General features: G+C 56.4%; 2 protein-coding genes across 8 annotated transcripts in view; both read left to right on the top strand.

Moving 5' to 3' along the window:
- PRR5 (proline rich 5) overlaps positions 1 to 2,689 on the top strand; it is a 50,855-nt gene extending 48,166 nt beyond the window's left edge. For all 3 annotated transcript variants that reach the window (XM_044940782.2, XM_044940781.2, XM_025282706.3), the window contains 2 exons: positions 158 to 293; positions 1,752 to 2,689. In XM_044940782.2, the coding sequence (XP_044796717.2) occupies positions 158 to 293; positions 1,752 to 2,230 (615 nt within the window). In that variant the 3' untranslated portion in view covers positions 2,231 to 2,689. The remainder of the gene's footprint in view (positions 1 to 157; positions 294 to 1,751) is intronic.
- Positions 2,690 to 11,946: 9,257 nt separating this feature from the next.
- Positions 11,947 to 16,766, top strand: part of ARHGAP8 (Rho GTPase activating protein 8) — a 50,810-nt gene continuing 45,990 nt past the window's right edge. For 3 of the 5 annotated variants that reach the window (XM_044940779.2, XM_044940778.2, XM_044940780.2), the window contains exon 1: positions 11,947 to 12,070. In XM_044940779.2, the coding sequence (XP_044796714.2) occupies positions 11,979 to 12,070 (92 nt within the window). In that variant the 5' untranslated portion in view covers positions 11,947 to 11,978. Of the gene's footprint in view, positions 12,097 to 16,766 lie in introns of all 5 variants that reach the window. The other 2 variants (XM_045165223.1, XM_006063293.4) reach the window with 1 other exon arrangement.

Raw genomic sequence — 16,766 nt, 5'->3', positions numbered from 1 at the left:
GACGCCTGGAAAGGGAGGGTGCAGTGGCCCTTACCATGGGGGCCAGGACCGGGGAGAGGGGGTGGGTCGGGCCGTTCGTGGTGGCCTCTGAGCTGCGCCTGGCTCGGCTGGGAGTGACAGGCTGACCAGTGACCTTCCTGCCCTCTCCCTCTCGCAGGGGGTGCACGAGTCCCGGGGCGTGACGAAGGACTACCTGCGCCTGGAGACGCTGATCCAGAAGGTGGTGTCGCCCTACCTGGGCACCTACGGCCTCTACTCTGGCGAGGGGGCCTTCACACACTCCTGCATCCTGGGTAGGGGTCGCCTGGGCCTGGGGTGGAGGGCGGGGTGGCCCCTGCCCCCATCCACACCTCTGCCTGGGAACCCCGGCCTCTGGTGAAAGGCCAGACCGAATCAGAGGTGCAGACGTAGCAGGTCTGCCCCGAGTACCCACTGGCCATGTGGCATGCAGGTCACTGGGCACACAGGGTGGGTCACCTGGGGGTCCCTCCTTTAAGGCTGCCCTGGTGGGCACACAGCATTCGTGGTGTTGCCGTGGCTCCTCTGAGAGCCCCCCAGAGGCCCCTGGATCCCCCACAGAAGTCGCGTCCGTGCTCAGTCCTGGGGTCGGGGTTTCACGAGGCCCAGCACGTGCAATGGCCCAGAGCCCAAGAAATCCAAGCTTATTTGGGGGCTCCCGGGGGGTGTGGAGGGATTATGGGTTGGGCATGCCTGGGCGTCCTGGGGCTGCTGGGCCCCTTGGTTCAGTCAGCACTGTCAGCTGAGCACATGCTGGGTGCCAGCTTCTGCTGTTGGTCCTGGGGTTCAGGGGGACCACACCCACTGTCAAGGGTTCTTGCCGCCAGGGACGCAGACAAGTGAGTAAACCATCCCCAGATGAGTGCCCAAGGTGACCCCTGCCAGGTGACATGAAGTGCCCCACGCCATGGGTGAGGCGCTCAGGGAAGGCCAGGGGGCTCAAGGGCAGGGAGGACCCAGGCCTGGGATGACGTACGTCCAGAGGGCCCATCCACCTGCAGGTCTGAAACCTGCCCAGCGGCATGCCTCCGCTTAGGTGGGCCCCAGAAGCTGGAGGAAAACTTTGAGCCGCCCCAGCTCCTGCGGCCCTGGACCCCGAGACCCCTGCCAGGCCAGGGAGAAGCCTGTCTCCCGTGGTCCAGGAATGGCCCCCCTGGGCCGCTGGCTACGCTCAGCCCTGCCACCTGGTGGTCGCTGCGTGGAACCGCAGGTCCTGAGCTGGGGAGCCTGAGCCCCGCCCCCATGGCCGTCCTCTCCCCGGGGTTAAGAATAAAGCCCAGCCCTGCCCTCATCCTCTGCCCCATTTCAGTGTTTGCCGCTGCCTGAGCTGTGGCCCCCAGAAGGGGTTTCTAGTCTCCCCCCAACACACACACACACACACAGTAGGACCGCAGCTCTGAGGGTCTGGGCTCTGTCTGCCTGGGTAGGTGCTGGCGTGTAACAAGTGCTTGGACCTGGTGACTTCCTGCGGTCGGGACGTTTGGGCGATTCCGTCGAGCCCCGCCCCGTCCAGGCTGAGGGGGGCGGCCCCAGGAGAGGAGGAGGGGACCCACCCCCCCACCCCCGCCCCCGCCCCCAGGATGGCCACAGGGTCCGCGGGGGCGGGGCCCCGACTCCCCTCCCTGGAGCGGAGCCTGGTGCAGAGCCGGGCGCGCGGTGGGTGCGGGAGCCGGGACTGCCCCGCGCCTGGCCGGCCATGCCTCATAACGCCCTCTCCGCCTGTCTCTCCGCAGAGAAGCACTACCTGCGGCGCTCCCGCTCCGGGGACGTCCTGGCCAAGAACCCGGTGGTGCGCTCCAAGAGCTACAACACGCCGCTGCTGAACCCCGTGGCGGAGCATGAGGCCGAGGGCGCGGCGGCAGGCGGCACGGGCATCCGGCGGCACTCGGTCTCCGAGATGACGTCCTGCCCCGAGCCCCAGGGCTTCGCCGACACGCCCGGTCCGGGGCCCGCTGGGGCCTTCGGCACCTCCCCGTCGTCGCCCCCTTCGGGGCCCTGCCCCAACAGACTGTACCCGCCGGCCCAGCCCCCCAAGCCCGGCCCGGGCGCGGCCCGCGGCTCCCCGGCCTCCTCCAGTCCCGAGAACCTGGTCGACCAGATCCTGGAGTCGGTCGACTCGGATTCGGAGGGGATCTTCATTGACTTTGGCCGGGGCGGGGGCTCAGGCACGTCCGAGTTTGATGGGGCGGGGGGCCGGCAGAGCGTCGTGTGACTCCAGCCTCGCGATTCTACCGAACCCGCGTGTGTGTGTAGTGCGTGAGCGCGAGCGTTTTCTACTCCCGTCTGGATCCCTATCGACGTCGGCCACTTTGGCATTCCTGTCTTTGTCAGAAAGACTGTTGCCAGATTCCCCCACCCACCCCCAGCACCTTTGTTCTGGGGCGTTGGGGGCCCAGCAGGTGCTTGGCAGCCTTGTGTGCGTGTCTGGGCATGGTCCGCACCCCAGCCCTCCAGCATCCACACCACGGAGACTGTGAACCCCTCAGCTTGGCCAGGCCCCTGGAGCGACGCCAGGGTGGGTGGCCGACCCACCTTCCCTCTGTCACTCGCCTGGGGCCACAGCAAGACCACCTGTGCGCCACTCTGCCTCAGACCCTCCGAGCAGCCTGCCCTGGCTCTGCCCAGGGCGGCCCTGGGCAGGGGTTGGGTGGAATAAAACCTGTCTACCTGGCTCCTGAGCTGTGTCTGTGACGCCAGGCTCCGCGGACATCCCTACAGGGTCTTCAGCCCCAGGCCGGTCACCGGCTCACCAGGGCCTCCCCTTCCTGTTCTTGGAGGTCAGCTCTGAGCCGCTGGATGGGGGCCTTCTGGCCGGGGGTCGGGGGAGACCGTGACCCATTCCAAGGGCTCCCCTCCCGTGGAGTCAGTTTTTGGTTGCACGTGAGGGCTGGGTGACGTATGAGCAGACAACAGGATGGACCCAGGGCAGGTGAGCCGGTGTGATGGGTACTGTCACATGGGTGCCTGGTGGCAAGTGTCGGCCTCTGGGGGTCTGCACGCGGAGCTGTCGGTGCAGACGAGTCTCTCCTGGTGGGAGACACAGGCCAGGAGCCCCTGGTCCAGCCCAGGGTGGGGTGCCCAGGGGGCGGCCGTGCAGGAGCTCAGCTTTGCGGTCTGATCTGGGGATGTCCTGACCACACGGGGCCTCGAGACTGCTCAAGCACTGAGAAGGTCCCGGGGAGAAGTGGCTAAGGGAGCAGCCTCGGGAAGCAGGCTTGGGAGATGGGGCCAGGAGCCTGTGCCTGGTCCGAGAACAACAAGGGTGTAGCCACTCAGCTCGGCTGCTGGCGCTGAGATTGCTGAAGCAGCCTGCTCGGCTCCCAACTCCCGTATGGAACCCCGGGCTGGGCCTGGGACCTGCTTGGGATGGGGCGAGTGCATTATGGCACGGGTCCCCTCTCAACTGAAGGACCAGGAGGAGGGTGGTGGTCGAGGTGGGGAGCTGGCTGCCTGCGCTCTGCCCGCGGCGGGGAGGGCCCCTCAGGCCCTGTTCTGCCCTCATCTCCCCAGCGCTGGAGGTCTGAGCACCCCAGGCCCATCTGATCCCTGGGGGCTCTGACACTGGCTGGCACATGGCCCCACGATCAGGCGTGAACTTCGTAGGAGCCTCTGAGCTCTTTGACAGGTTGCTCCACCCTGGGAGGAAGGGCACCCCCAGACACCTGCCAGACGCGCCTCTGCGGCAGTAGGGAAACGGAATCCCAGCGGGTGTAGGTGCTGAACCCAGGTCCCACAGCAGCTCTGGGGCACTTAGGCGGGGCCTCCAGCCTGGGCTGCCCCCAAGCCCCCCATTAAGGGGCAGGCTGCCAAGGTGGGCCTTGAGCGTGTCCATGTTTTATACCCAACCTTGTTCAGAAAAAGTTCAAAGTGCTCTGCATCAAAGTGTCTTGCTATGGATTGGTAAATTATGAATGAAAACTCAGGACCAGGGAACTCAGATTCGAAGACCAGGTATTCCTGGTGCCTCTAGATCCATAGTACTATCAGAGAGAGACATGTGGGCCTTGGTCCAAGGTGAAACCCAGGTGTCCCCTCTGAGAACCAAACCTGGCACCCAAGGTCGCACCACTGACCATGTCTCACTTTGGCCTTCAGGGAGCTCAGGCCAGGCTCCAGGCTAGCTGTGGCCAAGGCCGGCCTGTAGCCCTGTGTCTGCTCCATCACCTGCCCGCCTCCCACCCCTGAGCCATGGTCTCCTCTCCCACCCCTCCCCCGCCACCCTTTTCCCCACAGATTCACAACACTGGTCAGTCTGAAATTCAGACCTGAAAACAGGAACTGTGGAATCAGAAGCTTACATGTGGTTGTCTTAGAGAGCAGAATGGAGAGAGACAGTGGAAAAACTATTAATATAGCTGCCTGGAGCCCAAGAGATGCTTCATGAGCTCTTGGGAGATCCTCCTGCCGAAATAAGTTCATTATTAACTTATCTCCCCATGAGAAGGCAGCCCCGTGCCGCAGGAAGGCTCCTACCCTGTTCCCACTGAGCCCTCGGCCACAGCTCAGTGCCCAGCACATGTTGATTCCCTTGTTAACTGAAGGTTGATTAGCATGGACCCTTATTCAGTGGATCATCTGTCTGCATCTCCAGGGCTGGGGTTCGAGAGACTGGCTCACTATTTTTGTGTTTTGTTAGTTGGTTGGTTGTAGGTTTTCCAGGGGACCCTCCTGACCACGCTTCCCTTTGCTCTCATGCAGTCTCAGACCGGCCCACACCTGCTGATGCTGGATCTGCATTTCAGCCAGATCCTGGGGGTCTGCGTGCTGTGAGCTACACCCAATACCAGCTGTGCTCGGGTTCCGAGCACACAGAAGGCCCACATTTCCCAGTCCCCTTGGGGCTGGGTGGTGTGCTGTGACCAGCTCTGCCCAGCCAGTTCTGAGCAAAGGGACCCTTTGGCACTGGATCTTTTCATTGCCAAGCAGAGATCCTCCAGAGCTCTCCTTTTCTCTGCGTGGAGATTGGCAGTATCCAGATGGGGCTGCTAGAGTAGGCTGGTTCTCAGGGGGCTGTGGATGGGCAGCGTGCATGAGAAGTAGACCCAGGTTGGTGTAAGCCCCCAAGACCGGGGATGTTTGTTACTGCAGCATACCTGGTGTGACTGACTGATATACTCCTCTTACCCAAACACTCTAGAGGAGGGTGGTCTGTGGGTAGGGAGAAGGCTGACACTGGGTGACGGCGTTTTATATATTTACGTGTGTTGCATACCCCTCATGGGCAGAGCCAGGACCCAGGGTTCTGATCCTGAATCTGTCATGACCTTGCTATGTCATATTGGGCCGAGATTCCCGATCTGTAGTGTGGGTCTTTCCAGGTGTAATATCTTGTGACTGGCGATGTTTTTCTGCTCGTCTGTGTGCTGTGGACACACACAGAGCAGGGGCTGTAGATGATGAACCCCGAGTTACCAAGCACCCTTCACGAAGAAGCTCTGTGCAGTTGACAGGCTATGCAGCCCAGCACGCACTTAATGGGTTTTGACCTGAAGGTGATAATGGATGAATGAACTGATGGTTTCAGCCCCAAGACCCCTTCTCATTGATGAATGTGTTTGCAGAGAGCTCAGAATTGCTTTAACAGACTGCAAAAAGCTATAAAAATGTAAAGTGTCATCAACATCGTCACAAAAATATTTCTCATGCTGACATTACTCTTTTCACCGTGGGAATTTATGTCAGCCTGTGTTGGGCAGGGGAGGAGGGACAGGGTAGTCTGAAATAGGAGGGTGCAGAGCCAGGCAGGGCTCTTATTTGCAAGCCACGGAAGCAGATTCTGGCATATTACACAGAGGAGTTTGTTAAAGGATGTTGGGAACTCCTAGAGATGTTGGGGCTTCCCATGCAGCACAGTGGTAAAGAACCCACCCGCCAATGCAGGAGATGCAAGAGACACGGGTTTAATCCCTGGGTCAGGAAGATCCCTTGGAGTAGGAAATGGCAACCCCTCCAATATTCTTACAGGGAGAATCCCATGGACAGAGGAGCCTGGTGGGCTACAGTCCATGGGGTTGCAATGAGTTGGACTTGACTAAACGACCAAGTGCAGACACGTAGTTGTCAGGAGGTGGGGAGGGCCAAGCTAGAGGCTTTCTTTCCAGGAACAGTGCCTCAAACCATCGCAAATGACAGGCCTGGTGGAAAAGCTGCCACTACTGTGGCCATTGCACAGGGATGCTCACACCCCATAGAGATGCTCCCATTGCACAGGGAGGCTGCTAAGGCACAAGAGATGCTCCTATCACAGGGAGATGCTCCTACCACACAGAGATGCTTCCACCACTCAGAGATGCTCCTACTGCACAGAGATGCTCCTAACACTCAGAGATGCTCCTAACACTCAGAGATGCTCCTACCACTCAGAGATGCTCCTACTGCACAGAGATGCTCCTACCACTCAGAGATGATCCTACCGCACAGAGATGCTCCTACCACACAAATTCTCCTACCACTCAGAGATGCTCCTACCACACAGATTCTCCTACCACTCAGAGATGCTCCTACCACTCAGAGATGCTCCTACCGCACAGAGATGCTCCTACCACTCAGAGATGCTCCTACCGCACAGAGATGCTCCTACCACATAGATTCTCCTACCACTCAGAGATGCTCCTACCACACAGATTCTCCTACCACTCAGAGATGCTCCTACCGCACAGAGATGCTCCTACCGCTCAGAGATGCTCCTACCACACAGATGCTTCTACCACTCAGAGATGCTCCCAAGGCAGGAGATAGATGGGCCCTAGGCTGAACAGCTGGAGTTCATCCCCTGTGGACAGGTACTCCAAGATGAAGAGGAGGAGCTGAGCCCTGCCCAGATGAGAGACCACGTATTTCTCATTCTCGAGGTCAAGGAGACATTCCCAACTATATATGCACAGGAAGGCTTCTTGAAGGTCAAAAGGGAGCGCTGTCAAATTACTCATAGCCTTCTTTGCTAGAATCTGTCTTGGCTAAGAGATGTGTATGCAGACAGGGGAGGACACTGGGATAAGCCGAAAAAACAGAACCAAGCAAAGGAGGTGCCTCCAGCTACCACGAGGGCACTGCTCTCTCTCAGCTCACCATGTGTCTATCCACACGCACTCTTCTAATAAACACTTCACTTCTTTCACTATTCTCCATTTCTTTGTGGAATCCCATTTTCTGCAAAGCCATACGGGCAGGGCCTGGCCACCAGTCTAGTGGCCGGGATTCAGTGTTCTCACTGCTGCATCCTGACTCCAGTCTCTGGCCAGAAGCCAAAATCCTGCTTCAAGTGGCTGCAGGCTGAAGCTCCCCACTACCCCAGAAATCACTCCCACTACATGGAAGTGCTCTCAGCACATAACAACGTACCAGTTATCCTGGGTCAAACTCACAACTGCCACCAGCGCCAACAGCAATCGTGTCCCAGGACTTAACCTTGTATCCACTGCAGGTCCCCTGCTCCCCGCCCCCTGCCCCGGCTGGGCATCTGAGGCTTCCCTTTCCCATAAAACATTGCAGGGCCGCCTTCTTTCTCATGGTGTAGGTCACAATGGTGGAGTCTAGTCAATGTCAGGGTCCTGGTTGCAAAGGACTCTGGGTAAACCCCTAGGTCTGGCCACCTCGGGTGGAGAGACTAATACGGTGGGGAGTCTGCACATAGCAAAGTCATTTGAAAGGTGCAGAGTGTCAGAGGACACAACCAGCCTTCCACCCTGACACCAAAAAGACATCAGGATGAGACCTGCTCAGATGTAAATCAAAAGGGTTTCGAGAATTGGGTCCAAACAGTGGCAGCAGACCCCAGGGGGCGTGTGCTGAGTGTGCAGTCACCGCTAACAACCAAACGCATTTGCTTAAAATTTGGACCGGGGCACACGACAGGAGGGCAGGCGGTCGGGAAACCTTGCTTGGGTTCCTGGCTGGGCTGCACGGCAGCAAATAAAGCCCTTCACCTCGCTGGTCTGTGCCCATAAAGGGGAGGGTTGGAACACGAACTCCTAGACGCCTTTTGGCTCGACTTGGATATCACGCCCGAGCCCACACTTGGTGGGGAAATTTTGGTTTCATGGTTTTAGTAGGATTCAAAGCAGACTGCATCTCGGCTCAAGCAGCTGGCAAGGAGAGTTAAATTTGGGGAAAAAACAAACGAGAAGCCCAGGACCACCGACGAGGGGTCTTTCTTTCCTCCTTCCTTTCAAGCTCCCATCCCCCAGCACTTATTAATGTGGAATTTGCGGCTCAGGGGAAAAGCAACTCTCCGACTTCATAAACATTTGTACAGAGCAAATTTAATAAAGCTGGGAATAATACCATTCAGATGTAATTCCTTCATTTTGCATTATTATTCGTTCTTTTCTATCGCAAAGCATTTGAAATGCAAGGAGTCATTGTTAACAGCTACAAAAGGGAATGACTAACTGGTGGGTGACTGATTAGACGTGCTTGGCGAAAAAAACAGAAGAAAGAACCAAAAAGGGAGCTGCTGTGGGTCTCACAGTTTCTTTCTACTTCTCGCCTTTTATTATGAATGGCGGGACACACCTGCATTCTTTTCCCAGAATCATTCTGTATGACTGCTTTATTGTATATGTTTTAATATCACTAAGCTGTGGTTGTGGAATTTGTATGAGATTTTCACAAAACACAGAAGCGAGGAGGGCAGCATTCCCCCCGACACATCTTAATACCATGAAATTACATTGCTAGTCATAGACCAGCGGGGAAGGGGAGAGGGGTGTTTTCTCTTACTTCTGTCCAAAGTCACTTTTTGAACCAGAAAATTGTCCCAGTTTCATGAGACTGATCTTACCTTGATAATAAAAGATGCTTATATTCCACAAAAGGCAGCATAAACACTAGCTGAAACCCTTCAAGCATGTAAGTCATGGGGCATCTCCTCCATTTCCTTGCCATGTTTTGAGAGGGAAGAAGAGTTTTGACCTAGAAATAGGCCCCCTTCCCGATCCATCCAGGGGCTCATATGTGCACATGACTTAGAGGTCAGGCAGCACCATGGACCCCTCTGTCCTCTCACCTCCAAAGTCCTTTGGGAGCAAGGAAGGTACAAATAATAACCTGCAAGTGTTTCCCTGGTGACTCAGACGGTAAAGAATCCACCTGCAATGCAAGAGACCCCGGTTCAATTCCTGGGTCAGGAAGATCCCCTGGAGAAGGGATAGGCTACCCACTCCAGTATTCTTGCCTGGAGAATCCCCACGGATAGAGGAGCCTGGCGGGCTACAGTCCATGGGGTCACACAGAGCTGGACACGACCGAGCGATTTAACGCTTTCACTTTTAGGGGTGTGAGAGGTGAACAAGCCCGCATGCCAGGATGGTCACAGATTCTTTGCACAGAAAAAGGCAGCTGCTTGGGGGACAATAGAAACTGTTGTCATTCATTCATTCATATTGAGAACAGTGACTACCATGTGCTGGACACAGGACTGGACACTTGGAGATACTGCAGTCAGCAAACAGCCTCATAGTGCTGGCCCGCCTCGGAAGGGTGACAGCTGAAGTTTAGAGCCAAGCACTGGTTCCCATTAATATTAAACCGTATTCACTTATTTCATGCTTACCGTTAGCACAACTGCATGAAGCTTTATATTTATTGGTTTGTCTGTGCTGGTTCTTAACCGCGGCACGTGGGGCCGTCGTTGCCCCATGCAGGGTCTTTTAGCTGACATGCCAACTCTTAGTGGTGGCATCTGGGATCTAGTTCCCTGATCAGGGATGGAACCTGGGCCCCCTGCATTGGGAGCTTCTTAGCCACTGGGACCCCCAGGGAAGTCCCTAAGCTGTCCTGAGCTTGGGGAGGATAAAGTTTTGGTCTGTCTAACCCCCTTCCTATCCCTGGAATGGTCGTGTATCTCAGGCTCAGCCACCCAGGTCTTCCCTGGGTTTTGTTCTGCTAGCGCTATAAGGAGAGAAACTCTTTGCAATTTGGTTAAAAAGCATAACAATGTTTTATCAGAGGATACTTTTGGTCATAAGAATTAGAAAGTCCAAACTAGTTTGAACAATAAGAAAATCTATTGATGCCCAAGGAAGTGTGGGCCTCAGCCAGGTTTGATCCAGGGGCTCTACAGGGTCACCAGGAACCCAGGTCCCTGCCATCTCTGCTTTATCCCAAGCCTAGATCTCTTTGCGGTCCCAGGATAGCTGCTTGCTATCCCAGGAGCACCATGCTTATTCATCTAGGGTCGGGGAGAGGGAAAGACAGAGCAGGAATTGTTTCTTCCTCAAACTTCCAGGCAAAGTCCAGCCCATCCCACCAACTGGAGTGTCCTGAACTGCTTGCTGTACCCTGGTGAAGGCCCATGTTGTGGCAGAGGGTGATACCACAGTGTGGCCTCTGCAGTCAGATGCCCCCGCCCCCTAGAAATGGGGAGGATCAATACACCCGATTGTCTTGGCGGCTGGACACTGGCCACTGGGGGCCACAGAGCCCCCTACACGCAACCCCAGAGCTGCCAGCAGCCACACCACCTTCCATGCATGGCAGCCTGGGACTGTGCCCCCTCCCTCCCGAGAGGAGGAGGGGAAGAGGGGGCAGGACAGAGTCTCAGGAAGGACCACCCCCCACCCCCCACCCGAGCTGCTGTGTTGATACCAGGGAAGGGGGCAAGTACAGAACCAAGACATGGGTAAAGAGGCTGCTGCCCTGGGCCACGTGAGAGATGCTGGCGGCCTGGGCCACTTGGACCAGTGTGGGTGGAGAGAAGTGGTGGCGTTGTGACACGTTTTCAAGGAAGAGCTATCAGGGCTCATCCTAGGACCACACGTGGAGGGTGAGGGAACAAGGGGAGCCCAGGATGCACCCTCGGTTTGGAAGGGTCTGGTGGAGAAGGAGGTGGGACACCCAGGAGAGGAGTCCAGGTGGACGTGTGGGGCTTGAGCTGCCTTCGAAGTTCTGCACGTGAAGACGTCACGTGGGCGTCCAGAAACAGGAGTCGGGATTCAGGAGAGTTAGCTGGTGATCATCATTTAGTTGGTGATAGGCTGTTTTGAAAGCCGGAGGCTGGGGAGTGGGTAGAGATGAAAAGAAATGCATACTCAGCCCTGAGAGGGCACTGACCTTCAGAAACCAGGGAGACTGGCGGGGAGGCAGTGGAGACAGAGCTGCAGCCAGAAAGGTGGGCGACAGACACCCGGCCTGATAGAAAGATCCACCTTTAGAATGCCGCTCCTGAACTGCTCTCTGGATGAGAGTCGAAAGCGTTAGGCCCTCAGTTGTGTCTGACTCTGCGACCCCATGGACTGGAGCCCACCAGGCTCCTCTATCCACAGAATTCTCCAGACAAGAATACTGGAGTTGGCATGCCCTTCTACAGGGATCTTTCCCACCCAGGGATCGGAACTCGGGTCTCCGGCATTCCAGGCAGATTCTTGACTGTTTGAGCCACCAGGAAAGCCCTCTGGATTCGAATGCGATCCTATCAGAAGACCAATCCTCCCCTTGCCTGGGGCCCCGGACTCTTCAATGGCACCTCCAGGGCTAAGGGGCCTTTCCTGAGTATATGACACCCCGCCTCAGGGGATCAGTAGGGCTTCCCTGATGGCTCAGATGGTATAGCGTCTGCCTGTAATACGGGAGACCTAGGTTTCATCCCTGGGTCAGGAAGATCCCCTGAAGAAGGAAATGGCAACCCACTCCAGTACTCTTGCCTGGAAAATCCCATGGACGGAGGAGCCTGGTAGGCTACAGTCCATGAGGTCGCAAAGAGTCGGACGCAACTGAGCGACTTCACTTTCACTTTAAGGGGGTCATGGCGTCATCTACGCAATGAACGTGGGCTTGAGCAAACTCTGGGAGTTGGTGATGGACAGGGAAGCCTGGACAGCTTGCAGTCCACGGGGTCGCAAAGAGCCGGACGCGACTGAGCGACCGAACAGCGGCGAAGGGCTGGGGCAGAGGCTCTGCCCATGCGCAGAAATGGTAACTCACGGTGACCCTGGGTCACTCCAGTCCTGAGCTCCAGGGAGATGGCGCCGGAGGGGCGGCGCGAGGGGCGCGGCCTCGCGGGAGCCACGTCCGGGGCGGGGCCAGGTGAGTCGCCGGGCGTCGCGGAGCCCAGGTGAGGCGCCCGTGGGGCTGCGTCAGGTAAGGCGGCGGGGTGTCCGCGGGAGGGAGCCCGCTTGGGCCTGGGCGGGCAGGCGGCGCGGGCTCTGAGGCCCGGCCCAATGCTCCGGCGGGCACGCCGAAGCGGGGCGCGGTACCCGGGGAGCCGCGATCGCCCCAGCCCGGCCCGGCCCCTCGCCCACTCCCGCACACCCCACCTCCCGTTTTCCACGCGCGCGCGCATCCCCCGCTCCCGCCCTTCTCCCCTCCCGACCCCGCCTCACCTCCCAGCCCCCTCCCTACACCCCGTCCCCCACCTCCCTCCCAGCCCCGTCGCTTCTCCCGCCTTTTCTTGTTTGGGTTTGTTCTGGTTGCTTGTTTGGGTTTGTTCTGGTTGGGCCATCTCAGCCCAAACTTTCGCCGACCTCCCCGTTTTTCCTCCCCTCATTCGGGGTCCCCGATCGCCCGCACAGCAGCTCCCTCATCCCGAACTTGGGAGCCATTGACCTGCTTCACAGATGAGAAGACTAAGGCAGAGCACGTGCTGAGTCTCTTCAGGCTCAGGGGCTCCAGCTGGTGGTCACCGCTGGCTGGTCACAGGGGATGGACCCCCACCACCTCCCCACAACAAGACTTAATATGCCCCGAAGTTAAATCAGCCTCCCAAACTGCCAGTTTCGGAGAGAGCCCCAGGTTACCTTCCCTTTTCGCAAACCCTAGCCCAGGGCCACTGTCCACAGCGCTGGGTTCCCCAGGGCCTGGCCAGTTGTGTGGAGAGCTCCCAGGGAGAAGGAAGCAGGGTGGGCGGGGAGGAATTCCTGAGTTTTGGGCGGGGTGGGACCTGGCTTTGACTGCCTGGAGCTCACAGATTTGAGGTTTTGTGGCAGAGGGCTGTGTGGATTCCAAAGAGCACTGTGCGGCTTGTCCGTGAAATGCGGCGTTGACGTTTGTCTTGGTGAGAACTCAAAATCTAAGACTCACCACCAGATATCTTTTGGTTGGTCTCTGTCGGCGGTTTTAGGCTCTTGTTTGTGAGTTTCTGCTTTAACTCGGTGACTTTAAGCCATTTCTCAAGCCAGCAGCAGAGCAGGGACCGAGGGGTGAAGACAGATACAGTGCACAGGCCTGAACCCATCTAGTCCTTGTGGACGCCCACCTCTGCAGTCCCTGCCCAAGGGGGACTCCGAGTCAAGCCTCTGTGTGACATAGGGAAGCCAGAGGCTTGTGGGAGGTCTGGGAGGGCTTCCTGGAGGAGGTGACCATTGAGTTGGGAAATGGGTGAGACGTAGGCAGGAAAGAGTATGCACACTAAGGTCACACAGAAGCTGGCGGGCTGTGGTTGTCTGGGGATAAGTCACGTGTGAGGTGGGGGTAGACATACCTGGGCAGTGCGGGCGGTAGGAATGCACTTGGATGATATCACCGAGTCACTGAAATGCAACCTCCGCGAGATGCTTGTTCATTTGTTATATTCGTTTGCTATTTAGATGCCACAAGTGAGTGAAAACAGTATTTGTCTTTTGTTCTGATGTCCTTCACAAAGCAGAATGCCTTCCTGGTCCATCCGTATCATTGCAGATGGCATTATTTCATTCTTTTTTATGGCTTGGTAGTATTCCATTGTCTATCTATGCCACATCTTCAGCCACTCCATCAGTGAGTGCTGAAATGAGATGTTTTGAGGTCTGGAAACTTGACTAAACATCCCATGGATCTTGGCATCTCTCTGACAAGCCAGTGCCATGTGAGGCTGTCCTGGGCACACCATGGATGGTGGCTTTCAGAGAGGCTTTCAGGGATGGTTACAGAGGGGACAGCAAGAGCTCCACCACCCTGGAGGTGCCTGGCGGGCACACCCGCCTCCTGACCTTACCCTCTTTCACCAGTGGGGACGCCGAGGCACAGGAGCAGCAGGATGGGGACAAGGAGCCCCAGGAGGAGGCAGGGACCTAGTTTTTGATCAGGTCACTTTCCCTCCTGGGGACTCAGCCTTTTGACCTGTAAAGTGACGCCCTTGACCATCCTTCCCCAGAAGGTCACACTCACCTTTGCTGAGGCTCTCAGGCCCTACCTGCATGCTTTTTCTTCTTTTGGCTGCCTCGGGTCTTGCTTTCGGCCCACAGGATCTCACTGCGGTGCGCGGACTTAGTTGCTTCATGACTTGCAGGATCTTAGTTCTCAACCAGGGATCGAATCCATGTCCCCTGAACTACAAGGCGGGTTCTTAACCCCTGGACCACCAGGGAAGTCCCCTAACTGCTCACTTATTGCCTTATTCTTCACTCACACATGCCTCCCGAGCAGGGGCTGTTACTGTCCCCTTTTACAGATGAGGAAACTGAGGCAGGGAGGTTTAGACGACTTTCTGAGGTCACTTGGCCAGGCAGAAAGTGGAGAGCCTAGCATGCTGCAACAGCAGCGTCCACGCCCTCCCCAGTGGCAAGCGGGTGGGAAGGGAGAGGGAGGGGCAGCCCCAGGGCCCTGAGGTCTGCCTCCTGGGGGATGACATTCCAAGCCTTCCAGTGACTTCTCTTCAAGTCTGTGTGAGAGTAGCTTGGGGATAAAAGAAATGCTTTCAGTTTCCTTTCAGGTAAATTAACTTTTCCTTCAATCTTTTGATTGAAACTGATGCTCAAGGAAGATGTGATGGGTGTATCCAGGGGCTTCCCTGGCCGCCCAGGGCACATCGGAGGTTTCCTTCTGCGCGGGGATGCCCTTGGAGATGCCCAGGGGAGGGCACCGCCCCAGCCATAGTCCTGGAGGCTCCCAGGGCTGCTGGCAGCTGGGTCTGGCCTCTGTCCAGTTTCCTGGGTCCCCGTTTTCTCCCCTCCCAGGCAGGCAGGGTGTCCTGAGCCTCAGAGCAGGTGGGCTGTGCTCTGGTCAACAGTTGCCGCTGGTGCCTGCCTCCCTGAGCCCTCATCCCGGCCAAGTGACCAAGAGTTGCTCGCCAGGAGCTGGTCACCCGCGCCCTGGTTTCCCCGTAAAATACGGGCAGTGCTGTCAACTACTCAGGGGGTTCCTGGGAGGAAGAAACAAATGTGATTTGTATGGAGTGCCTGAATCACGGCGTGGCAGCTTTATCCATCTTTTACCCCTCTTAGGACTAGTCGTCTCCCTCCCCCCACACCCAGGGAAGACTGTGGGGACTGAGCTAGGTTGGAACCTGTTCCCCAGCCCTTCTTTCTGCAGTGACCCTGGTCAGAGCAGGGCACAAGAAGTTGGACGGCTGGAGCCAGTGGCTGTTCCGTAGAAGGAACTGGTTTGGCAGGTCAGGAGTCCAGAACCTTCTGGGAACCTGCCCACTCTCTCCCCCTACCTGGTTATAAAACGAAAACAAAGGAGGCCTCCTGGGGACTGGGTCAGGGCATTTATCATCCACAGAAAAGCTGCGGGTGGTTGAAGCCAGAGGGCGGAAGATTTGAACCTGCGGGGCATGTGTGGGGCTTCCAGAAAGCACCTCCTCCGGGACCATGACCCCCTGGGGTCAAGTTCTAGGGGCCTCTGCGGGCCCTGGCCGCTGTGAAGGGCTCTGCTCCCACCCTTGTCCCCAGAGCTCCCAGGTCGGGGAGCTGTGTAACAGCTTGCATTGTATGCGGGAGGGCTGATGGATTACTTAAGAATTTGTGATATTCCAAGGACTTCCCTGATAGTTCAGTTGGTAAAGAAGCTGCCTGTAATGCAGGAGACCCGGATTCGATTCCTGGGTCGGGAAGATCTGCTGGAGAAGGGATAGGCTACCACTCCAGTATTTTGGGGCTTCCCTTGTGGCTCAGCTGATAAAGAATCTGCCTGCGGGAGACCTATGTTCGATCCCTGGCTTGGGAAGATCCCCTGGAGAAAGGAAAGACTACCCACTCCAGTATTCTGGCCTGGAGGATTCCATAGACTGTATAGATATAGTCCATGGGGTCACAAAGAGTCGGACAAGACTGAGCAACTCTCACTTTCACTTTCATGGAATAGCAAGGAGAGATAAGAAAGCCTTCCTCAGTGATCAGTGCAAAGAAATAGAGGAGAACAATAGAATGGGAAAGACTATAGAGATCTTTTCAAAAATTACCAAGGGAACGTTTCATGCAAAGATGGACTCAATAAAGGACAGAAATGGTAGGGACCTAACAGAAGCAGAAGATATTAAGAGGTAAGAATACACAGAAGAGCTGTACAAAAAGATCTTCATGACCCAGATAACCACGATGGTGTGATCACCCACCTAGACATCCTGGAATGAGAAGTCAAGTGGGCCTTAGGAAGCATCACTATAAACAAAGCTAGTGGAGGTGATGGAATTCCAGTTGAGCTATTTCAAATCCTGAAAGATGTTGCTATGGAAGTCCTGCACTCAATATGCCAGCAAGTTTGGAAAACTCAGCAGTGGCCACAGGATTGGAAAAGGTCAGTTTTCATTCTAATCCCAAAGCAAGACAATGCCAAAGAATGCTCAACTACCGCACAATTGCACTCATCTCACATGCTAGCAAAGTAATGCTCAATTCTCCAAGCAAGGCTTCAACAGTACATGAACCGAGAACTTCCAGATGTTCAAACTGGATTTAGAAAAGGCAAAAGAACCAGAGATCAAATTGCCAACATCTGCTGGATCATTGAAAAAGGAAGAGAGAAAAACATCTCCTTTATTGACTACGCCAAAGCCTTTGACTGTGTGGATCACAACAAACTGTGAAAAGTTCTTCAAGAGATGTGGATACCAG

Source organism: Bubalus bubalis, chromosome 4, assembly GCF_019923935.1.
Source record: "Bubalus bubalis isolate 160015118507 breed Murrah chromosome 4, NDDB_SH_1, whole genome shotgun sequence".
NCBI classification, from domain to species: Eukaryota; Metazoa; Chordata; class Mammalia; order Artiodactyla; family Bovidae; genus Bubalus; species Bubalus bubalis.
The sequence above is the reverse complement of the archived record's forward strand: the minus strand, read 5'-3'. Positions and strand labels throughout refer to the sequence as shown.